Genomic DNA, 27,177 nt, shown 5'->3' with positions numbered 1-27,177 from the left:
TTCTTTGCTAGCTCTTAAAAGCTAAAGAGAAACCACACACACAAAAAAAGAGAGTACTTCAGCTGTGTGCTTATTTAATGAAACTTAGCAATTATTTTCACAGTTAAGCACAATGGTGGTCCAAAGTATAACACTACACATGACAAATTATAAGGGTGATAAAAAAACCCCTGAAAAAATACACTGAAGTCTCCTGGAAATAAAGTTTAATATAAATATAAAGCCAACAGAGTAAAAGATTAACTAAGTTCTTTAAACTTCTAGACTCATTTCTGAAGAGACCTACCTCTTCATCTACAGTTTGCATTTATTTTGTAAAAATAAACCAAGAACATTCCTCTAGCCTGCTGAATAGAAGAAATTAACTTGATACCAAAAGTTGCATTCTCGGAAGACAAACACACATTAACATACAGGCTAGTTTTCCCCCTCCACCCTAAAACACCCTTAAAAACAACTCTCTAAAAATATAATTTAAAATAGCACTGACACGTGACTTGAAAAAATTGCCCCAAGTCAGTAAAAGCATATTGCACATCACTTGTATTGCTGTCCTGAGAACCTTCAGAGAAGAGACAAACCAAGAGTGTACTGCCTTTAAACAAATTTACAATAGTGGTTGCAAATATCCAAACTAAAGTTCCACATTTGCAGAAGTCCATTTCTTGTAAATATCTACATTAACATAAAAAAGCCTATACAGTTTTTTTGAACCATCATCCCTGGTTTCCGCTGAGAAGGAAACCTTTGGATATGTGACAGTAGGTGTGTGTCTCATTGCAAAGAAGCAACAGAATGGTCAATTTACCAGCTACATTTTCCAAAAGAATGCCAAGGTGGTATTTTAAAAAAAAAAACAACCCTAAGTCAGCATGGTCCAGCACTGCAATAAAATTCTAAGTTCACAGTAAAGCCAACCAGTTCCCTATCTTTGCCCCCATTAACACCAGTTCCTCTGTCCTAAGCCTGAACTACTGCCACAAGTCATTGAGCCCAAAAGAGGAAGGCAATGAACCTCTCCAGAGTTTTACCAAGACGATTTCTTCAAGTAACATTAAATCCCTGATAAAGCTCATTAACAACTTTACTAACAATAATCTGCAATCTCAAAAGCAGCAATCGGTTAAAGATCTAAGAAATTATTTAAGGTTTTGTTTTGAAAAATACTTGAAGGCAGAGTGATGTTCCGTTCAGCAGCACCACGTTTAAATTCCAAGAGAATTTTAAGTCAAAAATTATTTGATAGCCTTCTGGCCCATTTTTCTTTCTTTTTCATTTTATTCTGAAATCTTACTCCTGAACTATCACTCCTGCTCAAAGAAAATAGGAAGTGTTCTACACAGATTCCAGCATAAAGGAAGTTCACATTTAACTGATACCAATTTCAGTATATTTTAGTAGAAGCTTCCAGTAGTACAAGCTGAAATTGTTCAAGCAACACATCACTGGAGAGAAGGAGAGCACTCCGTGTTTTCCAACAACATCCTCTAGGTACATTGTTGCTTGGCCAGAAATTCAAACACTCCAGCCTGAACTCTTCCACACAAGCTTTCAGCCAACTCTGATGAGTCACTAACTGAAGACTAGAAAGAAGTACTCTCCACAGGGTTTCTACACAGATGCCTCTCAAAGTGACACCGAGTGAGGTATATTAATGAATTTCTATTTCTCTTTCTCATCAAGAGCCAAAGGTACAACCCTTGGCAGAAAGGCACCCAGGTTCCAGTGATCAGTGGATCCGGATCAATGTCCTCTGAATGAGCAAGCCATAAAGAATCTGTTCCTTCATGATTTTCATTCAGATGCAAATCTTGTATCACACACAGGGTCTCCTCTTCAGCTTCTATTCACATCACCTTTCTCTCCCGTCAATATTTATCCGTCAAAGCACCCAGCTGGATAGGAGGGATGACCACTGAAGTAGCTACTACCATAAGCTGTGGAAATGCAGTGTCTGGGCTCTTTTCCTAATGCCACCTGCACAGCAATGGGCGTTTGGGTGGGCAGAGTCTGGGCAGACGGCCGAAGGCTGGCCTGAGGAGCTGCACAGGAGCGCAGCGAGCTGCCAGCGCTCCCAGCAAGTGGGCCACTGGGCCTGTGGGCCTGTAAGGAGTCACGATAAGCAGAGCACAAATCTTGCGCTGGCGACTGGAACTGGGAAAGCGTAGCTGACTGCTGGGCTAAAGGGTGATAACTAGATTGCTGGAAGAGAACTTGAGTAGTGACTTGATGGCTCAGATTTCCCACTGCTTCCTGTTCTGGATGCTGAATTGTTAGTTGTTTTTTTATGTTACCGGCTTCTTTGATATCATTCTCATAATATCTGAAACAAATTATAAGTAAGATTTATCAAAGAGAGATGTTCACAGAGCTTGCACGTATCCCAAAGTTTTCACCAGTCAGGCTACATCATCAGCTTTTTGTCCCTAGCTGTATATGGTAATCCTCAGTTGCTTTCACAATTAATTTCTGATTATCCTGCTGCGATCTTCACACACTAACAACAGGTTTATGGATCATTTTGTATCACAAGTATGTTTTTACTGACGGACTGGTTATCTTGGAACCTTAAGTCCACAACACAGACTATTTCAAAATGTCTTTAAGCATTTGCAGAGTATTAAAGTGCATAGCTATAAGGGAACAAGGCAAATTCCTGTTAGGAAGAAACATTTTCACACTTTTGATTATCATGAGAATGATGAAGCACTGGAACAAGTTGCCCAGAGAGGTTAAGAAGTCTCTGTCCTTGGAGACAGTCAAAACTTGACTAGACAACACCCCAAGCAGTCCGATTTAACTTCAGTTAGCCCTGCTTTAATCAGGAATTCGGAAGGTCCACCATCACTCCCAACCTACATCTGTCTACTAAACTTTTTTTATTTTCGATCAAGACTGTATGTGCTCACATACCAGACCAATACTGATGCATTGCAGTCCTTTACTGGAGAAAAAAACCCAAAGAATAGTTCTGAAATGTCTCCCTACATGTCAGAGATACAACTGGTGTCTCTGCAGCAAGTATATTGCAGGTGCAATGAGAAAACAAAGGGAAAAAAGCTTTCATCCAATCACATAGACAACCAGTACAAGAAAACATGACAAACACTAAACTGGACACTGCATTCTGCATTGCAGATATTGTTAAAATACAACATTTAGTAAAGTGACCTGATTTTTTCCCTTTTATTCCTTCCCCCAAACGGGAGATGGAGATTACCAATGTAATATTGTACTATCTTAATTCTAGCTAAACAATTACAAAAAAAAAAAAAAAAGGCATATTAACATCTTCCTAAAAGCACAAACACCTTTGTTTCTTTCTGATCTTACATGAGCATCATTTCAATGCATTGGGCAAGATGCTCCCAGGTGTAACAAGTCAGCAATTCAAGCTGTGTTGTCCAGGCAGGAGAAATCTGCATACAGATACGCGAGGCGCACACACAAGCTGCAGCAATCAGAGATGGACGAAAATGGAGGAAAGCGTGATCTACAAAAGAAAAAACAAAAGCAAGAATTATACTCTTGCTAATCACTGCAGTGAGCCTGTTATGTGTGTAAATGGCAAAGCAGGACAAAATTAAATCCACAACTTTGTTCCACGCATCTCAGAGTATTAACTCATGACCAGAAAAAGTCTCTCAAAACTGGATGAGCCTTTCCTAAAGATCCCTGTACTACTTCTTGGTAACACCTATCAAGAGTTCACTATAGTTTCTTTCATTTCAGAAAAAGCCACGAAATAGACTGTGCTGAAATGTGTAACCTGGTCTCAACTGAACCAAAGGTAGGTATTGACTGTTACACATATTTGCATTAGTGTTGAACCCGGCTATATGAAGATGCTGCAGTTCACTGCCTCTCACATGGGCAGATATTGGAAGCAGTGCTGCAAACCAAATCATTAAAAGCCCTGTCATTCTAAATACATCATTGTCTTGCAGCACAGGACCCTCTAAAAAATATTATTAAAAAAGATTCATACATTGAACTGCATAATATCACATCTGCAGCTGACAGTAGTTCATACTCTGTGGCAAATCAAAAATTAGACCCCATTTCTGGCAGTCTCACCAATTAGTGTTCTAAGCTAAAGAAAAAAATTGATCTCATCTAGAGATTTCTGAAAAGAGATGAGAGGCTTATGCACAAGGAAGACACACCATAGCATTTGCCATCTGAAATAACTGCAAAGAGAAACCATTCTGCACAGATATTTTTCTGCAATCCATATTAGAACACATTTTAAAGACTTGATGTCTTTCAGATTTTTGCCTTTTGCAAAATAGAAGGTCATTCTAGCATAAAAATAAGCCTCTTACCTTGCACTGAAAAATCAAGGAAATAATACACATATTTCTCCAGAAAATCTTTGCTTTTGGTCAGTGATGTGATTGGCCAGCCATTGTAAAGGTCATCCTCACCAATGGACACATAGAGGTAGTAGTCAATGTAGTGTGCTGGTGTTGGTAGACAGAGGTTCCAGTTGAAGTTTTCCAAAAGCAGCATTTCCATTCTAAGCAAATCTTTCTTGTTCAATACCACATTCACATTGAACATGTATGCCAGGTTATTTAAGTGCTCCAACTTTGGAACTTTATCTTCTTTTTCTTCAAATTTACCTGCCAGAAGAGATGACTTTCAGATAGGATTTATTGCCATGACTGAGTGTCGAAAAGCCAACAAAGAACATTTCCAAAACCAGAAAGGTGCCTTTTAAAGAAGGATGGGAAAGTACAGCAACACAAGTGGGAAAGAAGCCAACAGAACGGTCAACATATTCTTATATTCTTTTTATGGTTTTGTTTGTTTGTTTTTAATTATTTGTGTAGTCTTGATGCCAAAAACCAAGATTATAAACTCATTAGGATTACAGATAGTTTTTCTAACAATAACTGGAAGCAGTTTGCTGAAGGGCACATTCAGTCAAGCGTGAAGAGAAAAAGCAGTGTGGGGAAAATATGGCAAATGAAGATCTAATATTGAGGGGAAAAAAAAAGCTCCTTTGGGTATGGAAGCTAAATGCATATGCTACAAAAAGGAAGACATTAAAAACCCTTGGGCAACACCACCTTTGCCCTTGCTGCTTCAGAATTTCTCTCTGTTCCTTCCTGTCTTGGAGGGCCTCATTAGCTAAGGTCACTGAAAGGCTAGGAGAAGTACACTGTAACCAAGTGTTTAACATAAATAATTCCTATGGGGTTAGGAGAGAGCACACATTTTCAGAGTCAGGAGAGCCCAGAAAAGCTGCACCTTTTACTAAATTGTATTTACCAGCCTACTGAAATAGCAGTAGTCTCTAGAATGACTCGGTTTTCACCAGTATCCACAAAGTGCTGTCATTTTGTACAGAGAAACAGGATCTGACTCTATTCACCCTTCTTTCATAAAAAGCATCCAATATCAGATTTGATTCCCAGGATTAGATCTATCAGTAATAAAGCAACAGTGTTACTTTGCTGCAAACTTAAGAAAGCAATTAAGTTGTCTTAAATTCATACTGTTTGTTTACCAAGCCAAGTTACCTTACCAGCCACTCCTTGTTCAAGAGCTAGCAACAATCACCAGTAATAAGTTTCCAGTACAGTTTAAAGAATACCCCTACTGCAAAATCCAAACCCATAGCTACTTAACAGTACTCTGTAGTTATTTTTTCCTCTTTGTTCTTGAGGGCGTATATTCCACAATTGATTCCTGTTTCAGTTGTCCTTCCATTGCCTCTGTAAGAGTCCTCCTTTACAGACAGAGACCAACTGACAAGATATTAGCATGTCATATGACTTCACAGTATTCTCATCAAATCTAAAAACAATTAAAATTAGTATTGCACTAGAAAATTATTTTAAAAGGAAGGAAGATCTCACTATCCATTTAGGATAGCATTTCCATCCGAAGTGTCTCCAGTGTATTAAAAACCTGACAATTTTCTGTACTATTAGCAGCTTAAATGTCTTTTTAACACGTTTAAAAATGGATTTTCCATCTTTGAACCTGTTCAGTTATCATGGATAGGAAATGCATTAGAAGTGCAATACAGCAGTCACCCCACCATAAAAGAGCGTAACAATAACAATGAGAAACAAAATTCATCCATCATATGAAGTAGAACAGGGAAGGACTGTGGGCATGCTGTCAGTGAGAAAGCCCTTAAAATTCAGGAGTCTGTATACACGTTCATGAATCTCCTTGTCATTTGAATTTAGAAATGTTTACTAAAAAATGAAATTTGAGAGCGAAGTTAACCCTTTGTTTCTTCCCCCACAAGGTGATGTCACAGCCTAACAGAGAAATTCAAGGAGTATGCTAGCAGAAGTAGGAGAAACCACTGCATGTCCAGGAAACTAAGGACGAGATCTGTCATTCTGGCCTCCGTAAGTTCTAGTGCCTTCTTTCTTCCCACTCAACCTTGGAAATTTCAAAAGGTCAGACTATAGTCTGGAGAGCAGACTGCCAGCACAAGTAGAGCTGGGAAGGTATCTTACCAACATAGGGCAAAGCTGTTTGACTTGATCAACATCACTTTTCTTTTAAAGTTAAAAATAATTAGACATAGCTAAATTTAGTGATTTAGATTACTTCTGCTTTTCAACACAAAAGTTCCTAGCTCTAATGTTAGATAACAGTGGCCATTGCAGCACATTGGAGACACTGAGTATAAATATAGCTAGGTATATTGAAGAAAGGCTTCAAAACCAAGTTGAGAACAGGAGAAGAGAAATCAACTCAGAAGTTTTGCTTGAAATAAACAGTAAAATTTGAATATGCGCTACTTTCCAAAGGAACATACAAGCAACTTGATCACATTTTCTTTCCCAGTTCCACCTTGACCTAAACAATTTGCTTCCAAGTTTAACATGTACTTCCCACCTATTTTTAAATTGAAATCTGGAGAAGACAGCAAAAGTTAGTTCATTCCATCAGACAGAAGAGATCAGAGGTGAACTGGGAAAGAACATGTTTAAGCTATTTTTAAAACGCAGTGTGTCCTTTTCCAGTTCCCTAATTTAAAGATATTGGAATATACTATTCCTATTTTAGTTCCTTCAGTTACACCAGAAACTGAGATTCTATGCACAACATATTTACGCTGAGAGAACATCAGGACCTCCAACGCAATTGCTGCAAGAATATTAAAGGCTCAGACAAGACAGTTGCAAGTCTAGCATTGACCAAACAAACAACACTGAGTGGTTTAATCAACATCACACCTTGGGAAGAAAAACAAACTTGTTTCAGCTACTTTGTCACCTGGAGTCTGTAGTCTGAGGATCATGAGAATTGGTTATGAATCATTTTCACGCTTTTGAAGTGCTACTGTAGACACTTTAATTAAAAGTTTGCTGTTGTATTGAGCTCTGGTTACTGGTAAGACCATTTAGTTGTCACTATTGCCCTCAAAAATAGTTTTGTTTTGAGGTAGCAGAATCATAAGCCTTTAAAGCATTGCTTAATTTAAGTAGTATATGGATGCTGCAAATTTTTATACAAAGCAGCCTACTGAGGTCAATAGGATGAATAAAATAGAAGAACATGTATTGTAGGGTTTACATTTGTGACCAAATTTTTTTGTAAAACCTAAACAGATTAGAACAGCATGGGACATTTTTAAGAGTGTGTAGTATTACTGTAATTAATGATGCAAAGATTTTCCAGGTTACTTTAGATCATCTTCTGTCCCACTCTGAATTCTACAATCAGATGCTCCCCCAGGAAAAAAAAAAGTCAGTGCTTTTTATGTTACACAGTCACACTTCTGTTTTGATGAATGAAAGCCAGAGCAGGTCCTGTTGTCAAGGGGAACAGGCTCAAGTTATAAAGAATACATTTCACTAGTACATTTGTCACATTATCAAAACAGCCTATCAATCCCTGCCAGCTTTTCATTAGGAAAAACTAAATGTCTTGGAGAAGCATGACTGCTTTCAAAGGTACCCTGAAGAACTGATTGGTCCACTGTAGGAGGCAAGAGTCAGTACTTACACCTAGCTATGCAGCATGCAGTTCAGACTGATTACTGGTGATTGGGTAGATGATCTTCCTGGGGTTTTGCATGGGTAGCAAAATAAAAGCAGGACATGCAGGCAGTTTGTTTTATTACATTTTCAGAGTCCTTGAGCAGACCAAGGATCAAAAAGGACTGCCAATTTAAAGAGTCATTAAAGTGAGTACTTTTTGTCCCATAAACAATTAAAATCAATCCAAAAGAAGGATAACCAGTCAAGACCATGTCTAGCCCAGCATAAAGAAAAGACCCATGGCTGCTTACACAGCTGAAGGACTACTTTTCTTTATTCCTGTGTTGTTCCAGAAGGTAGTTCAACAAACTACTGAGACTCTCCCATGCCACCTCCAGATACAAACAGCTTCTAACTGTCCTCTGAGCAAAGCAAGAAAGAGACAGGCTATTTTAGAGATAGCCTGCTTAATTCCTTTTTCTGCAGTCTCTTTCATCTGTCTGTACAATACCTAGCACAGGTGCAAACCACTTAGCTCAAGGCACCTGAGTTTTTTAATGCCTTACTATAGTGAAGTTTAATTACTAAAGAAAATATTATGTACATGTTACAGCAATGGGGAAATAAAAAAAATATTAAGACTACAGACTAAGATTTGCACTAATCTATATCCTGGACTGACACTTGCTATTATCTTTTATTGAAAATAAGTAGCTCAGATGTCTTTCTCAGAACAGGTACCCGCTCATGAAAGTGGGACAATAAATGGAGAATGGATCACAAAGCACAGTCCAATAGAAAAGCTGCCTGACATCTGACAGCAGCTCCACCTAGTCAGTGGGGAATTAGGTGATAAAGGATTACCCATGCCCTAAACAGCCCATTTAGCACAGACATATTCTCTTGCTCTAATTTCTTTTATTGTCCTGAGTTAATTCAGCTGCTGCGAATCCACTGGCAAATTCAGGAGCTGGGCAAAATAAAGCCAGGAAAACAACAAGAAGTACCCAAGTACTCTGTGAAGCAATGCAGCACTGGCTGTGTTGAACAGTAAGCTAGCTTTGCTTAAAACAGTACTGAAATTTAAAAACTGTTATCATGTCTCCATAGCAGCAGAACCCTCCTGAGGAAGGAGGGGCCATAAGAACTAGAATTGCTGGAACATTCAATGCCACTGAATGGCTGAGAGACATGTTGCTTTTATCAGGTACTGAAGCACCTGCTACTGAAGAGGGTTAGCTCTTCAGGGAAAAAGAAACAGCTTTTAAGACCTAGATAGGATTTTACAACACAAGCAAAAGCTGCACTGCTTTAACTATACTGATACACCATAACAGTACAGCCCCCTTGTACTGCAGTTAGAGAACTCACAGAATAAACAGTTGCAGCAGTTTAAGACTGCTTGCCCGGGTGCTTGCTCTCTCCCCAGAGTTGACTGCCTCTGCAGCTGGACCACCTGAATGGATTGTGTCAGTGCATCTCATCTGCTTTGGGGCAGCTGGTTTACACAGCTTTCAGCAGGCAATTTGAGCCAATTGGCTCTAAAGCAGATGGAACATCTTTACACAATCCCTTTTTCTAACAGAGCACTTGGGGCTAGAGCACCTTAAAATATCACAGTCATTTTCTGTAATAAACTGCTCAATGGAAGATGCAGTTTAGAACATTACAACCTGCTGCTACTCAACAGTGCTCCTCTACCAGGGGCTGCCTTCTCAGCTGCCAGGTGAGGTCAACTGAAAGTTCCTCAATTCCATTCAGGCAAAATGTTCATTGAACAAGATCAATCCACTTACTGAAAGCATCAGCCAGCTGATTTTGTCTGAAGAAAATCAGAGGTTACTCAAAGCACTGGGGTGCTATGGGGGAAAAGGAAAGTAGTGACATTTTCAGTTTCTTATCTGTTTGCAAAGCAAGCAGCCAACCATAGCCTGGTGCAGAGGCAGCAATCCTGGCTTCTGTGCAGGTGCACTGGTAACTATCCTGCTCTAGATCCAGCTGGCTTACCACAAGACCACCAGTCCCAGCTGCCTGGCATTACTTCTCACCAAAAGCCACCTAACAGCAGTCAATCTGAGCAATCACTAGTCTGCTTCAAGCAAGGGACAGATGGATTGTCTTGAGCAATTAAAACCACTGGACTTCACAAATAGTCTTGCAGCAGCAGGAACCTACAACCTCTTGTATTACCACAGCTGCACCTCAGAAAGGAGGTCCTCTGTCTTCCAATGCTGTATTTAGCCAAAACATCCGCATGGACCCGGTCTTTCTGTATTACAAAAACATGTTTAATTTATGATTCTGATTTAGATCATAAAGTTTCCCTTAATGCAAGTGAAAAAAACCCAGGCAATTCTAAATACATTCCTAAAGGAACTGTGAACCATTTTTTCCAGCAACTTCTCCTTCCCTCCCCCAATAGCTTTCAGTTCATCTCTAGATTACAGAGAACAACTTTTACTGTTCTTTTTCAGAACTGATTCAGAGAAAATAATAACCATTGAAGACATGAGTAAATTTCAAAGCTTTTATAGCTGTTGTGAGGAGCTGAACTCTCTGGCAGGAATTTCCAGAGGCCTTCTCCAATTATCACACTGTACATGCATTGCAAAGGCACATACATCTTCCAGCTAGTGAACAACGGGATGATTTGAGGGACACACAGCCACATTCGTCTCCACTGCAGCAGCCAGTCCAGGCTGAACACTACTTGGCTGCTAGTGCAATTTGTTTGGAACAGTGTTATCTTCTCACTCCCTCATCTCTTTCACAATTATTACCAAAGCAGGAAGCACTATCATAATCCCTGTCTGGGGCAACTGATGAGCCAGTCAAAATGTGTTTCTAGAATACAGCAAGAGAAACTAGCTCCAGCTAACTAAAGGACATCTAGCAAAATGCTATGTTCTTCATCACGACAGCACTGCCGTTGTATACTACTGAAAATAAGCAATGGCAATGTTTGTATGTAAACAGAGACACAAGTTTGAGATCCTTTAGATTCAAGACAGAAGCAACGAACTTCAAAGTTAAACACAAGTCTACAACAATTTCTCTGAGCTTAAAAATTGTCCTCAGCTTGTATTTAGCTTAGTTTATTGCTTCCATTTCAAAAGTTGTGTGTCTAAAAGCTTCTCTATTATACCCCCAAAAAGTCCACACTTACAGTAACTTAGTTGGAACAAGTAATCTTGCCTCTAACTACACCTCATCTTGCTTGTGGTCTACACACTACCCTTAATATCTTGCTCTTTTCTAAGGAAGCAATCAGGAAGAAAACCCAGAGTTTCTCAAAATGTGTTTATAACAGTTACTGGAAGACAGTCTGCAATAAACAGTCATCTTGTATGATGTATATACCACAACTATTTAAAAAAAAGATTAGGTTTTTTTGCTCTCTAAAGTAAAGGTATATAATTTTTTAGAGGTCAAGTTGTCTTGCAACACAGCCTGAAGAGCACTTTTGCCACAATCCTCTGCTGAAAAACTACGCAACTTCCTACAGTAATGCTTTGTGGGAAGTTCCAATTACTACATTTGCAGTAACAGGCAAGGGACTAGTTTTATTTTTTGCTACTATGAGAACTTTCAAGATTAATTCAGGTGGATACTTCTGACTTACTCAATCTTTTACAACAAAATATTAAAAAAAAAATCATAGTACAAGCTTCCTTCTTTTTCATATAATTTTTAAAGTAACAAACTAAACGCAGGAATTCCCACTTACTATAAAGTGGCTTTTCTGACTTGACTTCCATCACTTTGAACTACACATACCAAAAAAGAATAGCCTTATTGCACACTAAGATGGCCCAGACAGTAAACAACAGAGCTTACTATGTTCCCAAAAGTCTCCAAACTGACCCCTAGCATTTTAAACCTTATCTATACAAGTTAATTAGGCATTAATTTTGTGCAAAGCCGCTTTGGTTCAACTTCCAATGTTTTGTTTCTACATGTTGGTAGGAAAGCTGCCTTTACGGTAATAGACCTTTTCCCCTTTCTGTAAGGGTTGATTTAATTCCAGATCAGGATGTATACATGCTACTGCATTTCTCTAATCTTAATTTTAGAAAGTCTCACACTTATTAGCTCACTAGGCTAAGGCTTGCTCTTTTAAGCAAATTGCCTCCACCCCCCCCCGCCCCCCCCAACAAGCAGAAGTTGCAAAACATTTCCCTCTAGTGTTATCATAGGGCAGTTTGTGAACTTCCTTTTGCTTCACAGTTGCATAGAGGTGGCCTAAAGTTGCCTTTTACTTCAGTCGTTTACATATGGAAAATCTTTAAAGCTTTTTTTTTTTCTTTTCAAATCCTAGAAGCTACAGAGGTCAGCAGTCCAGCTCTACCAATCTCATATAGTGAACCTCTGCCCAAGATCTTACCAGTATACCGACTGTGACAATTCATACAAAGCTTGAGGGTACCATTTTCATCCTGTCTGTGTAGCACTGGTAACAAACTATAGCTAAAGTTCTTCCTCTAAAAATCCAAATGAAAAGTTATTAGGACTGAAGCATCAATTTTATGCTGGGAAAAAATGGAGGAGAAGTATACGTGAAAGTATCAGATTTATCTAAAGAAAGTCCTATTCTCTTTTCCTGAAGGTAACATTCATCCGTGCACTCAGGAAAATAATTTTAAAAACCCCCACAAACCAACCCAACCCAAAAACCTAGCAGTGCTGCAAGGTATCTTGTAGTTACGAGGTTACCAAAAAAAAAAGAGAAGAGATAGTCTGAAAGCTGAAGGAGTACACCTCTGAGCAGGCATCAGTCTCCAAATACCTGAACCTGGTATTCCATTGTCTGACGTGTCTGAAATTAAGAGTACAGTTTCATAACAATTAACAAATCAGCCCTAGCCCCTCTCCCCTCCATTGCACCAGCCTGAGGCTTGTCTGACCCCTCAGAAAAATACCCCTCTGGTAAATAAAGAAAGCACTTTCTCAGCTGGGCTGGTTTTCTGCCAATGTACAGGTCTAAAGGAGCTCACCAAAGGTTCAGGTCAGCAGAACTCCACTATCTGAGAGTCACTTAGGCTGCTGTAAGACTGCACCTACAGCAACCATTTTCACGCTGCAGAATTTAAAATCCTGGTCTTAATATTGGACTTTTTTGCAACATGAACTCATAACTACCCCACATAATTCACCATCTTCTCTGGAGTCAGCCAGCAATACTTAAATACACCAAGTGTATGGGGGTTTTTATTATTTTACTATTATCTCTGCAGATTAAGCTCTTCAGAACACAACCAACAAGGAAAAGCAGTAGCAATTCCATGTCCTGAGGGGTAAACATATAGTATTACCTTCTTTCCTCAATAGCTTCTGGCTCTCCATAGTGTTTTTTTACCTTAATCTAGATGACTACTTGCACTTTTCAGCCATTAATGCTAGAGTTTGCATAACTCTTGTTGTCCACAATAGTGCATTGCTCTACATAACTCCCATACAGCAGGATAACTTCTCTGTAACCTAGAAACAGAGTTCATAAGTCTGCAGGGGTGGCAGGCTTCCTTGAGGCACCAGTCGTGCTTTCCCCCACTTACACAGCACTGGCTGCAGAGCAGATTTCAAGCAAGCACTAATGGCAAATGTTCAAGATCATTTGCTAAATGGATACCAATACTGAAACTAGTATTACACAGCAATGCCTAGCTATTTGATAGGGGCCCACAATAAGCAATATGCATTCCAGCATCATCAACACACCCACCGAATGCCTCAAGAAGCAAATTTTCCTTTGCCCCCTGTGTAAGAAACCTCTGATTTGCAAGGGACTGATTATGCCCAGTGATCACAACAGAGGCACAGATTGACCAAGGATGCATCTCCAGGAGAGACTGTGTGTTACACAGATGTCATTCCTGCTACCAACCCTTCCTTGAAGCTAATCTCTCTCAGTCTTGCCACTTCCTTCCCACACCATCACCCTGATCTTCATTATCCTCTCCCACTGATCCAGCTTCAGCTGCCAAAACTTCCTCTGCGCATTAACACCAGCACATAGATGCATAGTGCAAACTATACAGTTGAGCAGTTTATTAACAGACTGCTTTATGCCTTAACTTGGACTTCATTAGGCCTTAGCCTAAGCAGGCGGAAGCTGTTAACACAGAGAACACAGCACATGATGTAGAAGGAAACCAACCATCTGCTCAGAAAAAGAGCGCCTTAATAGACAGCAGCCAACTTACTTGCTAGGAGAAGACAGGCAAATGAGATGATGTGCAGTTGCTTGACAGTGATATCGTAGCGATCCATGAAGAGGTCCAATAAATAGATAGCAAGATGCCGGGCCGTAGGGCAGAGATTGCAACGGTTGCTGAGGACAGTCAAAAGATCAATGAAGTATCGGCGCATCCCAATCTGCGGTGAATGAGCCTTATACATCGGCAACTTAAGTTCCTACGGGGGGGGGAAAAAAAGGAGGAAAAGAGAGGTGCTGAAACAAGCACCAGTTCAGTGTCTGGAATCCCAAACCAACACCCACCACCTACTGTGGCAAACACTTCCACCTACCTAGCACCTACAGCACTGCGATTGACACAGAAATCAGGGCTGGATCACTGCATGTTTTGACAGTTCGCTTCTAATACTTTGGTCATCCACACACTTTCCTCACAAGCATTAAACATGGTCAAACACTGTAAGTGACAGTTTAACCCAGGAACAACTTGCTGTTGCTTTCTACAGAACACCAAACTTCTTGGACATGAAAATTGTTCCGGAAGAGCTCCTTTTTAATTTTGTCCACCCAAACTGGGCCATTAAGCAAGGTTTTAACCAAGTCATAGGCAAGAAGGGCAAGGTAAGTTTCTCTGATATTGCCCCTTCCTCTGTTGCCCAAGTTACTACGTCCTGTGCCAAAAATAACATGTTGGTCTTTAGAATAAATAACATCTAACATTTAAAAAAAAAAAAATCACATGGTACATGTCTCCAGCAAGAAACAAAAGCAGACATTAACAAGAAAAAACAAGCATGGGAGAATGATTAGACTCTTCTAATTATAACAAATTCCAGTATTTCCTGTAGTCACCTATTTCAGAAATATAAAAGCTAATTATAGAGCCGACAGACTGTATTTCACATGCAATATACAAATTTTCATTTTAAAGGCAGAATTACGTACATTTGGTCTACCTATGCTAGACCTTCACCTGCAGGGGTCTTTACACACAAGTTTGTAGCCACTATTCAAAGAGTAGGTTAAGGGAAGGAGTGAAGATCCTTGGGAACCTGCAACAAGCTAATGCTCACTTTAGACACAGTCATATACTAATGCAGTTACCATGGCCAGACTTGAATTAAAATAGGCTGAACATGTGTTGATAGGCATGGATTAGAAAAATACCATTTCAGCAAGGTATGTCTCTCAGTAATTCATCGAGGCAATATGTCATTTTTCTATTACATATGTTTGAAAATGAATTAGAATTAGTACAGTGCTGCAAGATAGAAGTGTTTTATAGCGGAATACAAAACAGTACATAGCAGTTAATTCTATTAAATAAATATGGGCTTTTTTATAAATATGTATTGTGTTTGTGTGGCAAGGTTACGGTAGCGGGGGGGGGGGGGGGGGGGGGGGGCGTTACAGGGTGGCTTCTGTGAGAAGCTGCTAGAAGTTTCCCCTATGTCTGATAAAAAGAAGTGTTCAGAGGAAGTATCTGCACTGGCTACCTCATTTACAGAAGAGGCATGACCTCCTACAGGTGGCAGGATGGCTGCCCACACTCCTTTCATCCCCTGGGAGGAGGCATTCCATAAGGAGGTTCAACTTATCAGGAAAAAATAGCTGCACAATCAGGCTCAGAGGGGCACATGTAACGGGAACCAGGGAGGCTCCAGAACAAGCAGCAGCTTACAAAGACAGCAAGCCCAGCGCTGTTACGGATGATTGCTTCCCAGGCACTTTTAAAGAAAGTCAGTGAAAAAAAAACACATTCCAGACTGAACAGACACATGCTGTGGGCAGGCAAACAGCCCTCCGAAACCTTGGACAGCCTTTACTGGGGGATTATAAAGAAATCGCCCACCAATAACAATTTATAAAGCAGGGAGACAATGCAACATGTTCCCCCCCATTGTTTTATACCCGGACCCCCCCCATAAATTTGATTTTTCGATTGCCTTATGTACAGAGATTTCAATCCATCAGTACAGCTGACATACCCAGGTTCAGAGCAGGAATTCTTAGCATACCCACAGCATGACTCTTCTGGTAGAAATGGTTTCAAGCTCGGTGCTTACATCAGTTAAAATAACTTTTTATTTTTAATATGTCTATACAAAGCCCAAGCTATCATAAGATCAGGTGGCAATTCCACCTCTGAAATATTTTGTTCTTCTAGGTGACTGGTAGGAGCTTCAAGTTTTATGTTTTGAAATGTCCTTCGTGTTTTGACAGCTAAGTCTCCCAGAGTTTATACTCTGAGGTCAGCATACATATTTAATGTGAAATCTGCTTTTTAGACCATAACAAATGCAAGAAACGAACAGTAACTCCAGTTATACATCTAGTAAAAAAAATATGATATGTCTAAATGTTTCAGCTCAGTGGTTAAGCATTAGAGGCTCAGAACAAAAGCAGAGATCCACAGATTTGCATCCAAACCTCAGATGCTCAGAAGCGAGAACCACCCCCTACTCAGTCCACTGTGCTAGAAAAATCAAGAACCAGTCAAAGCACTGAATTTAAGCCAATAGGATTATTCTGATACTGGTTTCACACAGACATCTACACCCCTGTAAGACATCTGCCTTTTTTATATATTTATTTTATTTTTTGAAAATAAATTACTAGTAAAGGGTGTAAGTGAAAGATCTCGTTTTGTGCACCAAGAAAACCCACATGCACTTCTGTATAACGAGACTTCACAGCACAGACAAGGTTCAGCTTCGGGATTAATTTAGGAGGAACAGAGCCACGTGCTGTGGTTTCTTACAAGATCAAGTTCCTAGGTATTAATTGATCCAGGGTAATTATCTGTGTATAGGCAAGAGCCTTGCTCTGCACCACATAGCATGAAGCAGCTAATAAGTAGTTCAATAGGACTAGATCAGTCTTAAATTATGAGATTTTCTTTTAAAGGAAAGCGAGTGGTACAGGGTTTAACAATGCAAGAATGCAAGAGCTGAATAGCAGGCTTACAGTTATCAACACGGCTGTGGGTATGCACCCCTTTCCATCAACCCCCCACAAGGTTCTTTAGCATAAGTTCATCAACAAGAGGGAGGAAAAAAACCAAACCAAAACAAAAAGACTCCTTTGAATTCAAAAAATGCCTTTGCTGCTTTGGGGATAGCGATGCAGGGTCAGCAAATACAACTCTGTGGAAAAAACTGAACTTATGGGGAGCAAGAATCAAATAAATTGTTTTAATTGCTTCATTTTTTTTCTTCTATGTCTAGTAAAGCAACAGAGAAGAAACTGGGAGTCCTGCTGTCTGCTGGAATCGCCCTTTCATATGCTGCTTGTGCTTATCTTTGACCTGTTCATCTGTATCTACTCCAACAACATCGCTTTGGGCTACTGAGCAACTGCCAGATTGAAATGCTAAATGCGGCAGCACATAAGAGGCTCACAGGTGTCTTGGAAATTACTTAACAAGCTTTGCTCAACCCATTGATCAGGGTGTCTCCACAAAAAGCCTCAGAAAGCCAGAGCACAGCATTTAAAAGGATCGGCACTTAAATCTCAAAACCTGAGAAGTAAGGCTTGGACTGAGAGCCGGTGTTAAGGGTGAAGACAATTTTTAAGCTGCCACCTCCTACCAGCTCCAAGACCTGACCTTTCAAAAGAAGGGAATCAGTGTAAACATTTTAAAGTGGCGTTCAAGACGACCAATCCTCCTCAGCAATCCCATCTGAAGGCCAGCCAGGCTCCAGACATTAGCCATTCATTCACCGCAGAGACACAGCTCATCACCAGTAACCTGACCACTTCAGCCGACATCACTACTTGAGCTCAGGAGACAAGAGTTCGTCTGGTTTGGATGGTTTTGTAAATGGGGTGAGCAAATGCACTTCAGAATCCATACCTAAAGGACAAGCAAGGCAACAAGATTTAAACTAAAGCATCTGCTTTAGTTAGGCTTTCACTGGCCATTTGAACTAAATCAGCCAAACGGCGATTGAAGAGGAGAGGAAGAAAACTTACCAGGATCCCTTCCTCCAGCTCCTTTAAAGCAGCAGCCGGTACAGGCCAGTCTACCCAGCACTCGTCTTCAGAGTACATCAGATAGTTTGGTGTTCAACATGGCAAGAAATTCCATGCATACATTTTTTCTGTCAAATTTCTTTTCAGTAAAACTGTTCTCCCACTGATATAAAGCCAGTAATGAACTGACAAGCAGTCAGGAGAAAAGTTAGCAAGTGATGTGACATTATGGTAATAAGTCACACTAATAATGATCAGTTCTCAGAACAAAAGTGGAATTCATCGAAGTATTTTAGAACAACTCACAGGCTTTTTGACAAGGAAATGAAATGCTGTAACAAATACACCTCGGGTTCTGAAATTCAGGAAGATGGTAGAAAACCAGATTCGGTTAACATGTCAGAGCACTTGGAATTCAGTCAGGATCTGTTCTGTGCCACCAGTCAAACATGCAGCATCTCCTGACTCCTTGCAACAGCTCCAGTGTTTCCTGCTGCCTTCCTCCCTCTCTCAGCTGCAAGAAACCCACAGGCACCTCCAGAGAGCTACATCCTCTATGGAGAGCCAGGTCCCAACGCAGACACAGACTTCATTTACTACTATGAACTTCATACTTCTCTCATCGTTATTCTTTTTTAATCTTATTGTCTATTTCTGTTTCTGGATATGTAAACAGAATCCAGTGTATGGCCCCTACTACCACAGCTGACAGATACTCACTGCTGATCCTAACCCAAAACCTCAAAAAAGGTTCCAGCTGATGAACAAAGATACTCAGCTGAAGTATAACTTAAGTTTCAACAAGTTCTCCATGATTCTTATGAATCCAGAGGAAAAGTATGTAAACACAAGACATCGCTTGTGTGGTATCAATATAAGGCACTCAAATCATTAAAAAATATATATATTTAAGTCAGAAAACTAGTAAAAACCATGGTAACTTTGGCAATCATTTAGCTCTCTGTATGTTGCAGAAAAATAGCGTGTATGTGACCTCCACCAGATTCTTAAGAATTTGTATAGAAAGAGTAACAAATACTGCAAAGTTGTTGGCATTGGAACAGGAAAAAGAAGCGCCTGTAGATGAAAAATAGAGGGAAAGCTTATCTCTAGCAGGCTATTGACAGTTGTTCTTTGAAAGAGACAAATACCTTCCTGTTTTGTGTTCTAACCAAACAGTTTTCCAGCTGTGGAAGAAAGGTGCCAAACTGATCTCAGATATAATTAGTGCATCGCACATGAGACACCACTAAAAGCTAACTCCTCTATAATGCATTATTTATGCAGGCGAAATAATGATATACAAAGAAAAATGCAGACTCTACTATTGCTTTATAGGAGCTTGAAAATTCAGAACACTGCATACTTCTTTGCAGTAGACTAGGTAGCGTGCTACAATTTAATTCTGCTACTAATGTCATGCTGTTCTCTCCCCCCCCACAGAAACAATCCTCCTGCCTCTGCACAGCCTGCAGCACTATGCCTTCCAAAAACAAAATCACTCATGTGAAACCTGCTGGTAAGTGTTTCTATGCGTAGGCAGCTGACTGCAGGTCAGTTAGTCAGAAAGGTTAAGAGTGAGCATGTTTGTAAACAGTCTGACCGTAGGGTACAGCTGATGCATTGAGCTTTTACTAATCTTCATGCACAGGGTAGTGCTCTTCGGGTAGGGCCAGCAGAATGTGTTTCCTTGCAGAGCAGAACCACATGGTGAACGTCTCTGAAACAGCCACATTGACTTTGTCCGTGCGAGCACAAGCCACGCTGTCTTATAACACAGACAGACCAATGATGATTATACCCGTTAGAAGACACAACGATAAGGGACAGTCTAGGATGCAACTGCATGATCTATTACTCTTTTCAGCCTTGGCATAACTATGTCTCTTACAGTCCTGAAAGTAACAGCGTTTCCCATTATTTAAGCAACCATCAGCCATTTCAGACAAGTCTTAATCAGGTTTTAGAAGTACCAGTCTCGCATAGTGTCTGGCTTCAGTACGTAGAAGTAAGGCACAAACCTGACAGAACCATGTTTCAACAAGTATGTCAGGCAGTTCCTCTCATCATTTCCAGTGAAAATTTAAAATCCAGATATTTTCTAATACGGAAGGGTACATGGGCAACATACCCTTTATTTTCCCCCTCATTCAACAGCAACCAATCGAGTAGACAGAGCAACAGCTTAAACACAGTCGTTACACTGCCTAGATCAGTGCTGCCTGCAGCTACGCTTACTGATTGACGATACATTCCACTAATGCATGAATGAAACACCATAAATTAAGATTTTCTTCTGTGTTACCATGTTTCTGCACACTCAAAAGGTGCAGCAAATTCAAAATCATCTCCCACAAAGGACCAGAACTCTGGCCACGTGACACAATCTCGAGTTCCAACCCACTCAATGACTTGGCCTTACACTGGGTTGTTTCGCTTACTCTTTCAAAGAACATTCAATAGTTTTTCCCCCTTTATCTACATTAAAGACCATCTCAGGCTACATTCGGTGCTCTTCACGCATCTCCTCTACCACCCACTTCTGTCTTTCAACGTATCTACAGATAAACACAGACTCCATTCCTTGAGATCTGATCTTAGTGTAGACACTTAAATTAAGCTTCAGGCATACTACTGAGATGACACAAAAAACCTATGGCAGTCCAAGACAGTATTTCAACTGTTCATAAAAGCTTTTTGTGCTTGAATCCGCTTCACCCTTCAGCATCCTCACAAGTGATACCCTAACATAGCTTAGCTAAATGGAAGTTTTCACAAGAAAGTAATGACTTTGTATTTTACACATAATCCCTATCTTTTACAGTAATCACTCTGTCCTTGGTACATGTAGTCTCAAAACTTCAGCACAACATCCTGTCCTTGATGCATGTTTGTTGTAGTAGTGGTTTCGATACTTTAGTACATGTGAACAGATAAGAAGCTGAGAAATATCCTTCATGCTGGACGAGACCAACCAACCAAGACAAGGAGGTAGGTACACCACCTGGAATACTCCTCGCTGTGCAGACTCCAGAGAAAGGCAGACTCTGTGTAAATGATTTCTTGGAAACAATATGAATATGTATGAAAATTCCAGGAAAAAGCTATGCATATTATTGAATAATATAAATTCCATAGTTGCTACATGCAGTATGCATGCTGGGTGGAATTAGCCCCGTGCATCCAGCACTGTGAATAAAGAATGTATGCCTTCTAAACCTTTGAACTAAGTCTTAGAAGGTTCTTCTGCAACCGATTTTTATTACAGTATCACAACTGTCCCAGGCATTCGAAATTTGCAGGAAAGCTGAACTAGTATTGTGCTTGAAAACCCATTACTTCACATGTTCCACTGTGCTATTTTATCAAGCATTTCATTAAGTCCTTCTTGCACACTTCAAAGATTTCAGAAGTTCAGCAGCTAATCTGAGAAGGATCAGAGAAAGGACTGTGAAAATTGAAATTCCAACTTTAAGGAAAAAAGAAGAGAGATCATGAATAACCATGTACTTTATTAAGACACCTGTTCCTTTCAGCTTCACGCACATGCTGCCATCTATAACATCAGCAAATTACAGCTAGCAACCAGTAATGCTATTGTTGCTGATTTTCAAAAGCTAGGGGTTTTCTGTAAAACGAACAGATCATGCTTTTGTCGCTGGGCTGCCAGTCTTGAATAAAAAACTGATATTAATACACCTCAATGCCTGTTACACCTACTTTCTTTTACAGCTGATTCAAACTGGAAAGGTGCATCAGAATGCAAGGTTAATGTTTTATCCTCTTAAATGAAATGTTAAAATGCACAAAACCTTTTGCCTGTTCTCAGGTATCCAGGACTCCTGAAGTTCTCATCTAGATTTTGTTTTAAAAACAAAACCCAGAGGAGGCACCTATGCAATGCCCAAACGCCTTCCCTCTGTTCAGAGTGTAACTGTCTAGTCTGCACCAATCTGCATTTCAGGCTGTCCAGGCAGATCTGAACATACCAAACTTACCATTTAATTAACTAAGCATGAAAAGGATGACCAGTTTTTAAAATAATACTGACAAGAGTGGACTTACAGGCTAAAAGATGTAACAGGTACTGTTTTATCACGATTCTCATGCTACCAACAGGTCAAGTAAACCAGATGCTTTGGCAGAACTACAGAAAATCCAGGGACATATGCTGGGTGCAGGGAGAGGAAGAAGAGGTTATGTTTTTAAGGAGGTTTCTACTCAACAAAGTTAATAGCAGCATCCTGCACTTCTAACAGGATGATTTAAAACTCCAAGAAAAGCGTTTCTGGTGACAGAACTCAAGCAGCGGGGAAGAACAGCGCTCCGCACAACAAACCCTGCATGGATTACATTCCTGCTTCAGAGACCGCAGTCCAAACTGACGCTGTGGCCCAAGCTGAGGGGAATGTTGCACATCAAAATAGAATGAAATACATCCTGGTGGTAAACTGCATTTCCTCATCTTTAAACCAAGAGGAGGTGGGAGACAGGTGTGGAGGAGCTTTCACCTAGAGGAAATCACTCAGACATTTTTACCACTCAACAGCGAGGGACTGTTTGCTTTCAGCAGAAAGAGGATCAGCTCTCCTCACCTGGCAGAAAGTTAACTGCAGACAGTAATTTGGACTGCCGTTAAAAAGATCAAGTTACAATTATTAACCTTTTAAATTCACAAGCAACAAGTCCTGTAAAATTTAGCCCTGCTCTGAGAAGCTACGTAAGAGATAAATAAAAAGGGAAATGCAGGCAGATCTAGTAATTCTCATTAATTGCAGGAAATGAACATATTCTGGAAGGAAACAGCCCAACATAAGCACAACAATGGGGCAGGAACGGCAAGCAGACCACTTATTTCTGGGACACTCAGGCTACCTCCAAAAGCAAAGTATTTCCTCAACTTTAAACAACAAACAAGCAAAACCACACCAACACTGACTTGTTACTCAGCTTTCCACACTTGTGGAGTATTCAGTGCTACTGAAGCGGACAGAAGAGTTTTGCGCAGATGTTGCAATAGTCTCACGTCCATTCAGAGAGGTCTCCGATTTTTTTACAGGGAAGTCACTACCTTTCCATTATCAGTAACATAGGCCATTGTAGAAGTGGCTGAAGTACCAGAAATCATCAATGCATATACCCAGCACCTTTTTGGGCTTGGTGTGTGTTAGACTCTTCTAGAACAAACACAGTAAGCTCTGATTTTTGTTTTCCTTCGTGGCTCAGTCTTACAACAGGTTTGATGTTCTGGCCTAATCCAGGGGAATACTTTAACCTTTCATTTAAAGCCTAAGGATGTGTGTAGCACTTTTGGAATTTCAGCGTTTTGCTCCACTGGGTCAGCACACTCGATAACTAACACAATACAGTCCCGCTAAGCTGAACACTACATCCCAATAATCGCAGCACAGATATTTTACTAGTCAGACAATTCAAGGGCTATTAATTTCCTCTGCATTGAGCTAGAGCCTTTGGGAAGTCACAAAGCCTCACAGCATCTTTCAGCCCACTCTGAATTAGAAGCCAGGTATACCACACGCATTCAGTATCTGCTCTCATGCAGAACACATCCATCAGAAACAGCACACAGCATCTGTCACAAAGGACACCAACTTTCGGTGAGGTTAAGAAGATCTCCCAAATCCAACTGGGGGGATGGGAGGGATGGCACAACATTTTTTCCAGTTAACATTAAACCTGGGTTGTTTATTAGGAGGTGTACATCTTCTGTATTTGTGTGTCTAAATTATTTTGGGGGAAAAAAAGTTTCTGATGATCCTTCAGTTGTTTTAGGGTCATTTTATTCCTCACCTTAAACCCAGACTTTAAGTGTGTTCTTCAGAAGAAATGGGATAGCCTGCAACATGCTTTTCAGCCTCCTTGACAAGCATCTTTAAGTAACTTTCCTGTCTGAGCCACATGCTCACCCAAGACCAGAGACACACTGTTCCAGACTAGGACTCCTCACCAAGTATCTTAAACCAGAGGGTACCATCGCCTGAATTTTCTATATTCCAGTATTAACATGCTCATACGCTAATAATGCACTAAGACTCTAGTGGGGATGCTCCTATTGAAATTTATTTTATCTATGCAATGGCCATAGGCACCCCTAAAACGTCCATGCTCACAAAACTGACCTCAGTACCTCAAAACTAGTTACGTTCCCAAACTTTGCTGAAAGATCCTTTTGAGGAGTTCCACGACATTCTACAGTAAATTCTGACACTTTAGACACCAAAAAAGCAAACCTTGGCAATATACTTAGGAATTGTTTCTGCAGAATATTACTTAAAAAAAAAAAAAAAAATCACAGACGTGAACCAAAGAAGTTTCAGGAGCTGTGATTATTGTTGCTTGAGATACTTGCAGTCTGGATTCTCATGTAGTACCTTCCTTCAAAAAGAAAAGTCATCCTTACAAGGTGGGCAGAATTAGGATTAAAATTGTCCAAGCAGAAAGAGTTGTAGACCTTCCTCAGAACATAAAAAGCAGAGCAGCCCACAGACCCTTCTTCCTCTTTGCAAGTTCTTTGAATTAAAAAAATCCTTGTCATTTCAGCTGGCCTAGGTTAGCATCCATATACAAAGAAGTTGTTTTAGCAATCTAGAGTCATCAGATGCACCCGGAAAGCAGGCTGAAGAATGAAATAGCTGATTAAAAGGCAGTGGATACACACACCAAAAAAAAAAAAAATCAAAATCAAAGCTTCCCCCCACCTTTTAACACCCTGTCAATTGGATTCTCCTCCCTGCACCGCAGGGTGGACATGAGAACAAACCAACGGCCTCCCAGAGACCTGATAACAATTAACTCACCTGGCACAACTTATTGCTAAATGCCTGTAAAGAAAACGAAGGGAATGAATGTCCAAAGCGTTACCTTTGCTAGCCACCACTGCACTAACCTAAACGCTGCGGCGAGCGCAGGTGGTCAATACCTGCCGAAGGCCCTCTCCTGTTACCCAGCCAACTGCCCTTAGAGCTTCTCCAAAGCTGGGAGCCAACGTAAGGAAAAGTGGGAAGTACACGGCCTTAGTTCTACCTGCTCTCTGCACAAGTACACCAGTTCACCAAACAGCGACCGGACTATTTTGCTTATTGCAAGACATTTTACTAGTTTTCTAATCCACGTGTAAACGACACCCCAACTTCTGGCAAAGCCATTGCAAGCCATGTCTGTACGTCCTGCAGCTCCACGACAGCCTGCCAGGGAACAGGACCCAACCTTCCACTCTAACTTTAGCATTTATCTGTCGGAAAAGAACCAACAGTATTGCTCCGGATCCCACCACGCGCCCACTTTTTTTGCGGGTGAACATCAGCATCCAGTTAGCGCTTAACGCAACGAGTCATCAACACCCAGCGGAGCCAAAGGTGTCGAAAAGACACAGGCAGGCATTTTTAAGTAGCAGCTTTCACAGGTTTGGTTTTGAACAAGTCAAAAAGCCGAGGACAGGGGAGAGCTCCGGGCCAGCCCGCTCCCCCGAGACCTGCCGGCGGAGAGACCTCCAGCCCGGGCAGCGGAACGGCCCTTCCTCCGCGGGCCGGTCCCGGGGGCTTCCGCGGGAAAGCGGGCAGGCGACAGCGAGGAGGAGGAGGGGAAGGAACAAAGTGGGACCCAACCTTCGTCCTCAAGGTCTGATGGATGTCTGCTGCCAGCTCCCCCTTCCACCACTGCTCCTCCATCCTTGTCTTTCCCATCCAGACAAAGCTCTGCAGGGGAGACGGGGCCGCTCTGCCGGGAGCGGGCACAGACCGGACAAGTCGCCCGAAACCCCGCGGCTGTTTCCGCCGGCCCAGCCCCCGCCCCCGCCGGCCGCCGCCCGACGTGCGGGGGCACCCGCTGCCTTCGAGGCGCCGCACAACGTACGTGTGTGTGTGTGTGTGTGTGTGTGTGTGTGTGTCGTCCCCCCGCAGGCCGGCGGGGCCCGGGCGGCCGCTCGGCGCTTTGTGCCGGCGGCAGCTGCCCGCGGGGCGGGAGGGGGTGCTGCTGGGGCGGCCCTTCGCTTAATTGGCGCTAATTAGCAGGCGGCTGCCCCCGGCAGGGGCAGGTCCTTCCCCTCCGCGCCCGGCGCTCCCCGCGGGCCGCCCGCTGCGGCACCTGTGCGGGCTGCCTGCGGGCCCGGGGGGGGGGGGGGGGGGGGCAGGGGAGCCCCCTCCCAGCAGCTGCCGGACGGGGGGCGTTCGGGCGAAACGGCAGCACTCCGAGGCGGCTGGCTAGGGGCGGCTGCCGTGGGTTGTGTCCCTGGCTGGGCTGGGAAGGGTAGTGCAAATAGAACTGCCAAGGGGAACGGAACATAAAGCCTCTCCCAGTAACGAAGGCTCTGAATGCTCAGTGAAGATCCTCAGTATTAACAGAAGAGATTGACTTTTTCCTTGTTTTATGCCTCCCAATACGAGATGCCTTACCTTAAGCTGCCAGAAACCTGTGGGTAGAAGTGCTTGCTCATGCCTGGCGTGAGGTTTGGCAGGAGCACAGCTCCCTCCTGAGCCACATGTCCAGGTTTCCCTCTCACGTTGCCAGAAAGCGAGTCCGGCCCGTGCGGCCGCTGAGCTGGGGGCTGGCCAGGGGATGCGCTTCCCCGGCTCGCTGTCCGTCAGCCATAACGCCCCCCCCTCGTGTCTGGGACACAGCCCCCCCCTTGGCGCAGCACCCGCCCCAGCGGGTCCTGGAGTGCGGCCCCAGGACCCGGCGGTTCGTGGTTTGCCGCCAGAGCTCGGCCTGGCTCAAGCTTCAAGACTCGGTCTCAGTCGCTGCTTTGCCCTGGGAGCCCAAGGACCCTCATCCTTTCCAAGTTTTACAGCCAAAGAGCCCAAGAAACTGTCAGGCACGACATAGCTTTGTTCCCAGGCCTCTGGGGGCCACATTTATAATCCAGTGGATATTTCAGCAGATGGAAGTGAGATCTTTCAACAAGTCTTTCTTAGCACCTCGCTTCAGCAATTCTAGGAGCCAAAAAAATCACCACACAACCTGTTTTATACCCAAATCTCACTGTTGATCCATTAAGGATGAAGAATTTTCATAAGAAAGTTTACCAGGCCTAGC

At 41.8% G+C, this 27,177-nt stretch overlaps 1 protein-coding gene across 1 annotated transcript; it reads right to left on the bottom strand.

The window, feature by feature from the left end:
- Positions 1 to 1,875: 1,875 nt before the first annotated feature.
- Positions 1,876 to 25,829, bottom strand: CCNJL (cyclin J like). Its single transcript, XM_009956757.2, has 5 exons — positions 25,752 to 25,829; positions 14,159 to 14,369; positions 4,326 to 4,625; positions 3,334 to 3,493; positions 1,876 to 2,323 (listed from the first exon to the last, which is right to left on the bottom strand). The coding sequence occupies exons 1-5, from the start codon at positions 25,827 to 25,829 to the stop codon at positions 1,876 to 1,878; spliced, it is 1,197 nt and encodes a 398-aa protein (XP_009955059.1).
- Between the last annotated feature and the right edge of the window lie 1,348 nt (positions 25,830 to 27,177).

This window comes from Leptosomus discolor, chromosome 10 (assembly GCF_034619465.1).
Source record: "Leptosomus discolor isolate bLepDis1 chromosome 10, bLepDis1.hap2, whole genome shotgun sequence".
NCBI lineage: Eukaryota > Metazoa > Chordata > Aves > Leptosomiformes > Leptosomidae > Leptosomus > Leptosomus discolor.
Note: the sequence above shows the minus strand (reverse complement) of the source record. Positions and strands in the feature narration are given on the sequence as shown.

Excerpts from the sequence above, each read along its gene's own strand:
- CCNJL (XM_009956757.2), bottom strand. The coding sequence starts at position 25,829 with ATGGGAAAGACAAGGATGGAGGAGCAGTGGTGGAAGGGGGAGCTGGCA. Across the intron at positions 14,370-25,751 it reads ATCAGACCTTGAGGACGAAG|GAACTTAAGTTGCCGATGTA; the intron begins GTTGGGTCCCAC and ends CCCCCCCCGTAG. Across the intron at positions 2,324-3,333 it reads TGCATTGAAATGATGCTCAT|ATATTATGAGAATGATATCA; the intron begins GTAAGATCAGAA and ends AATTTGTTTCAG.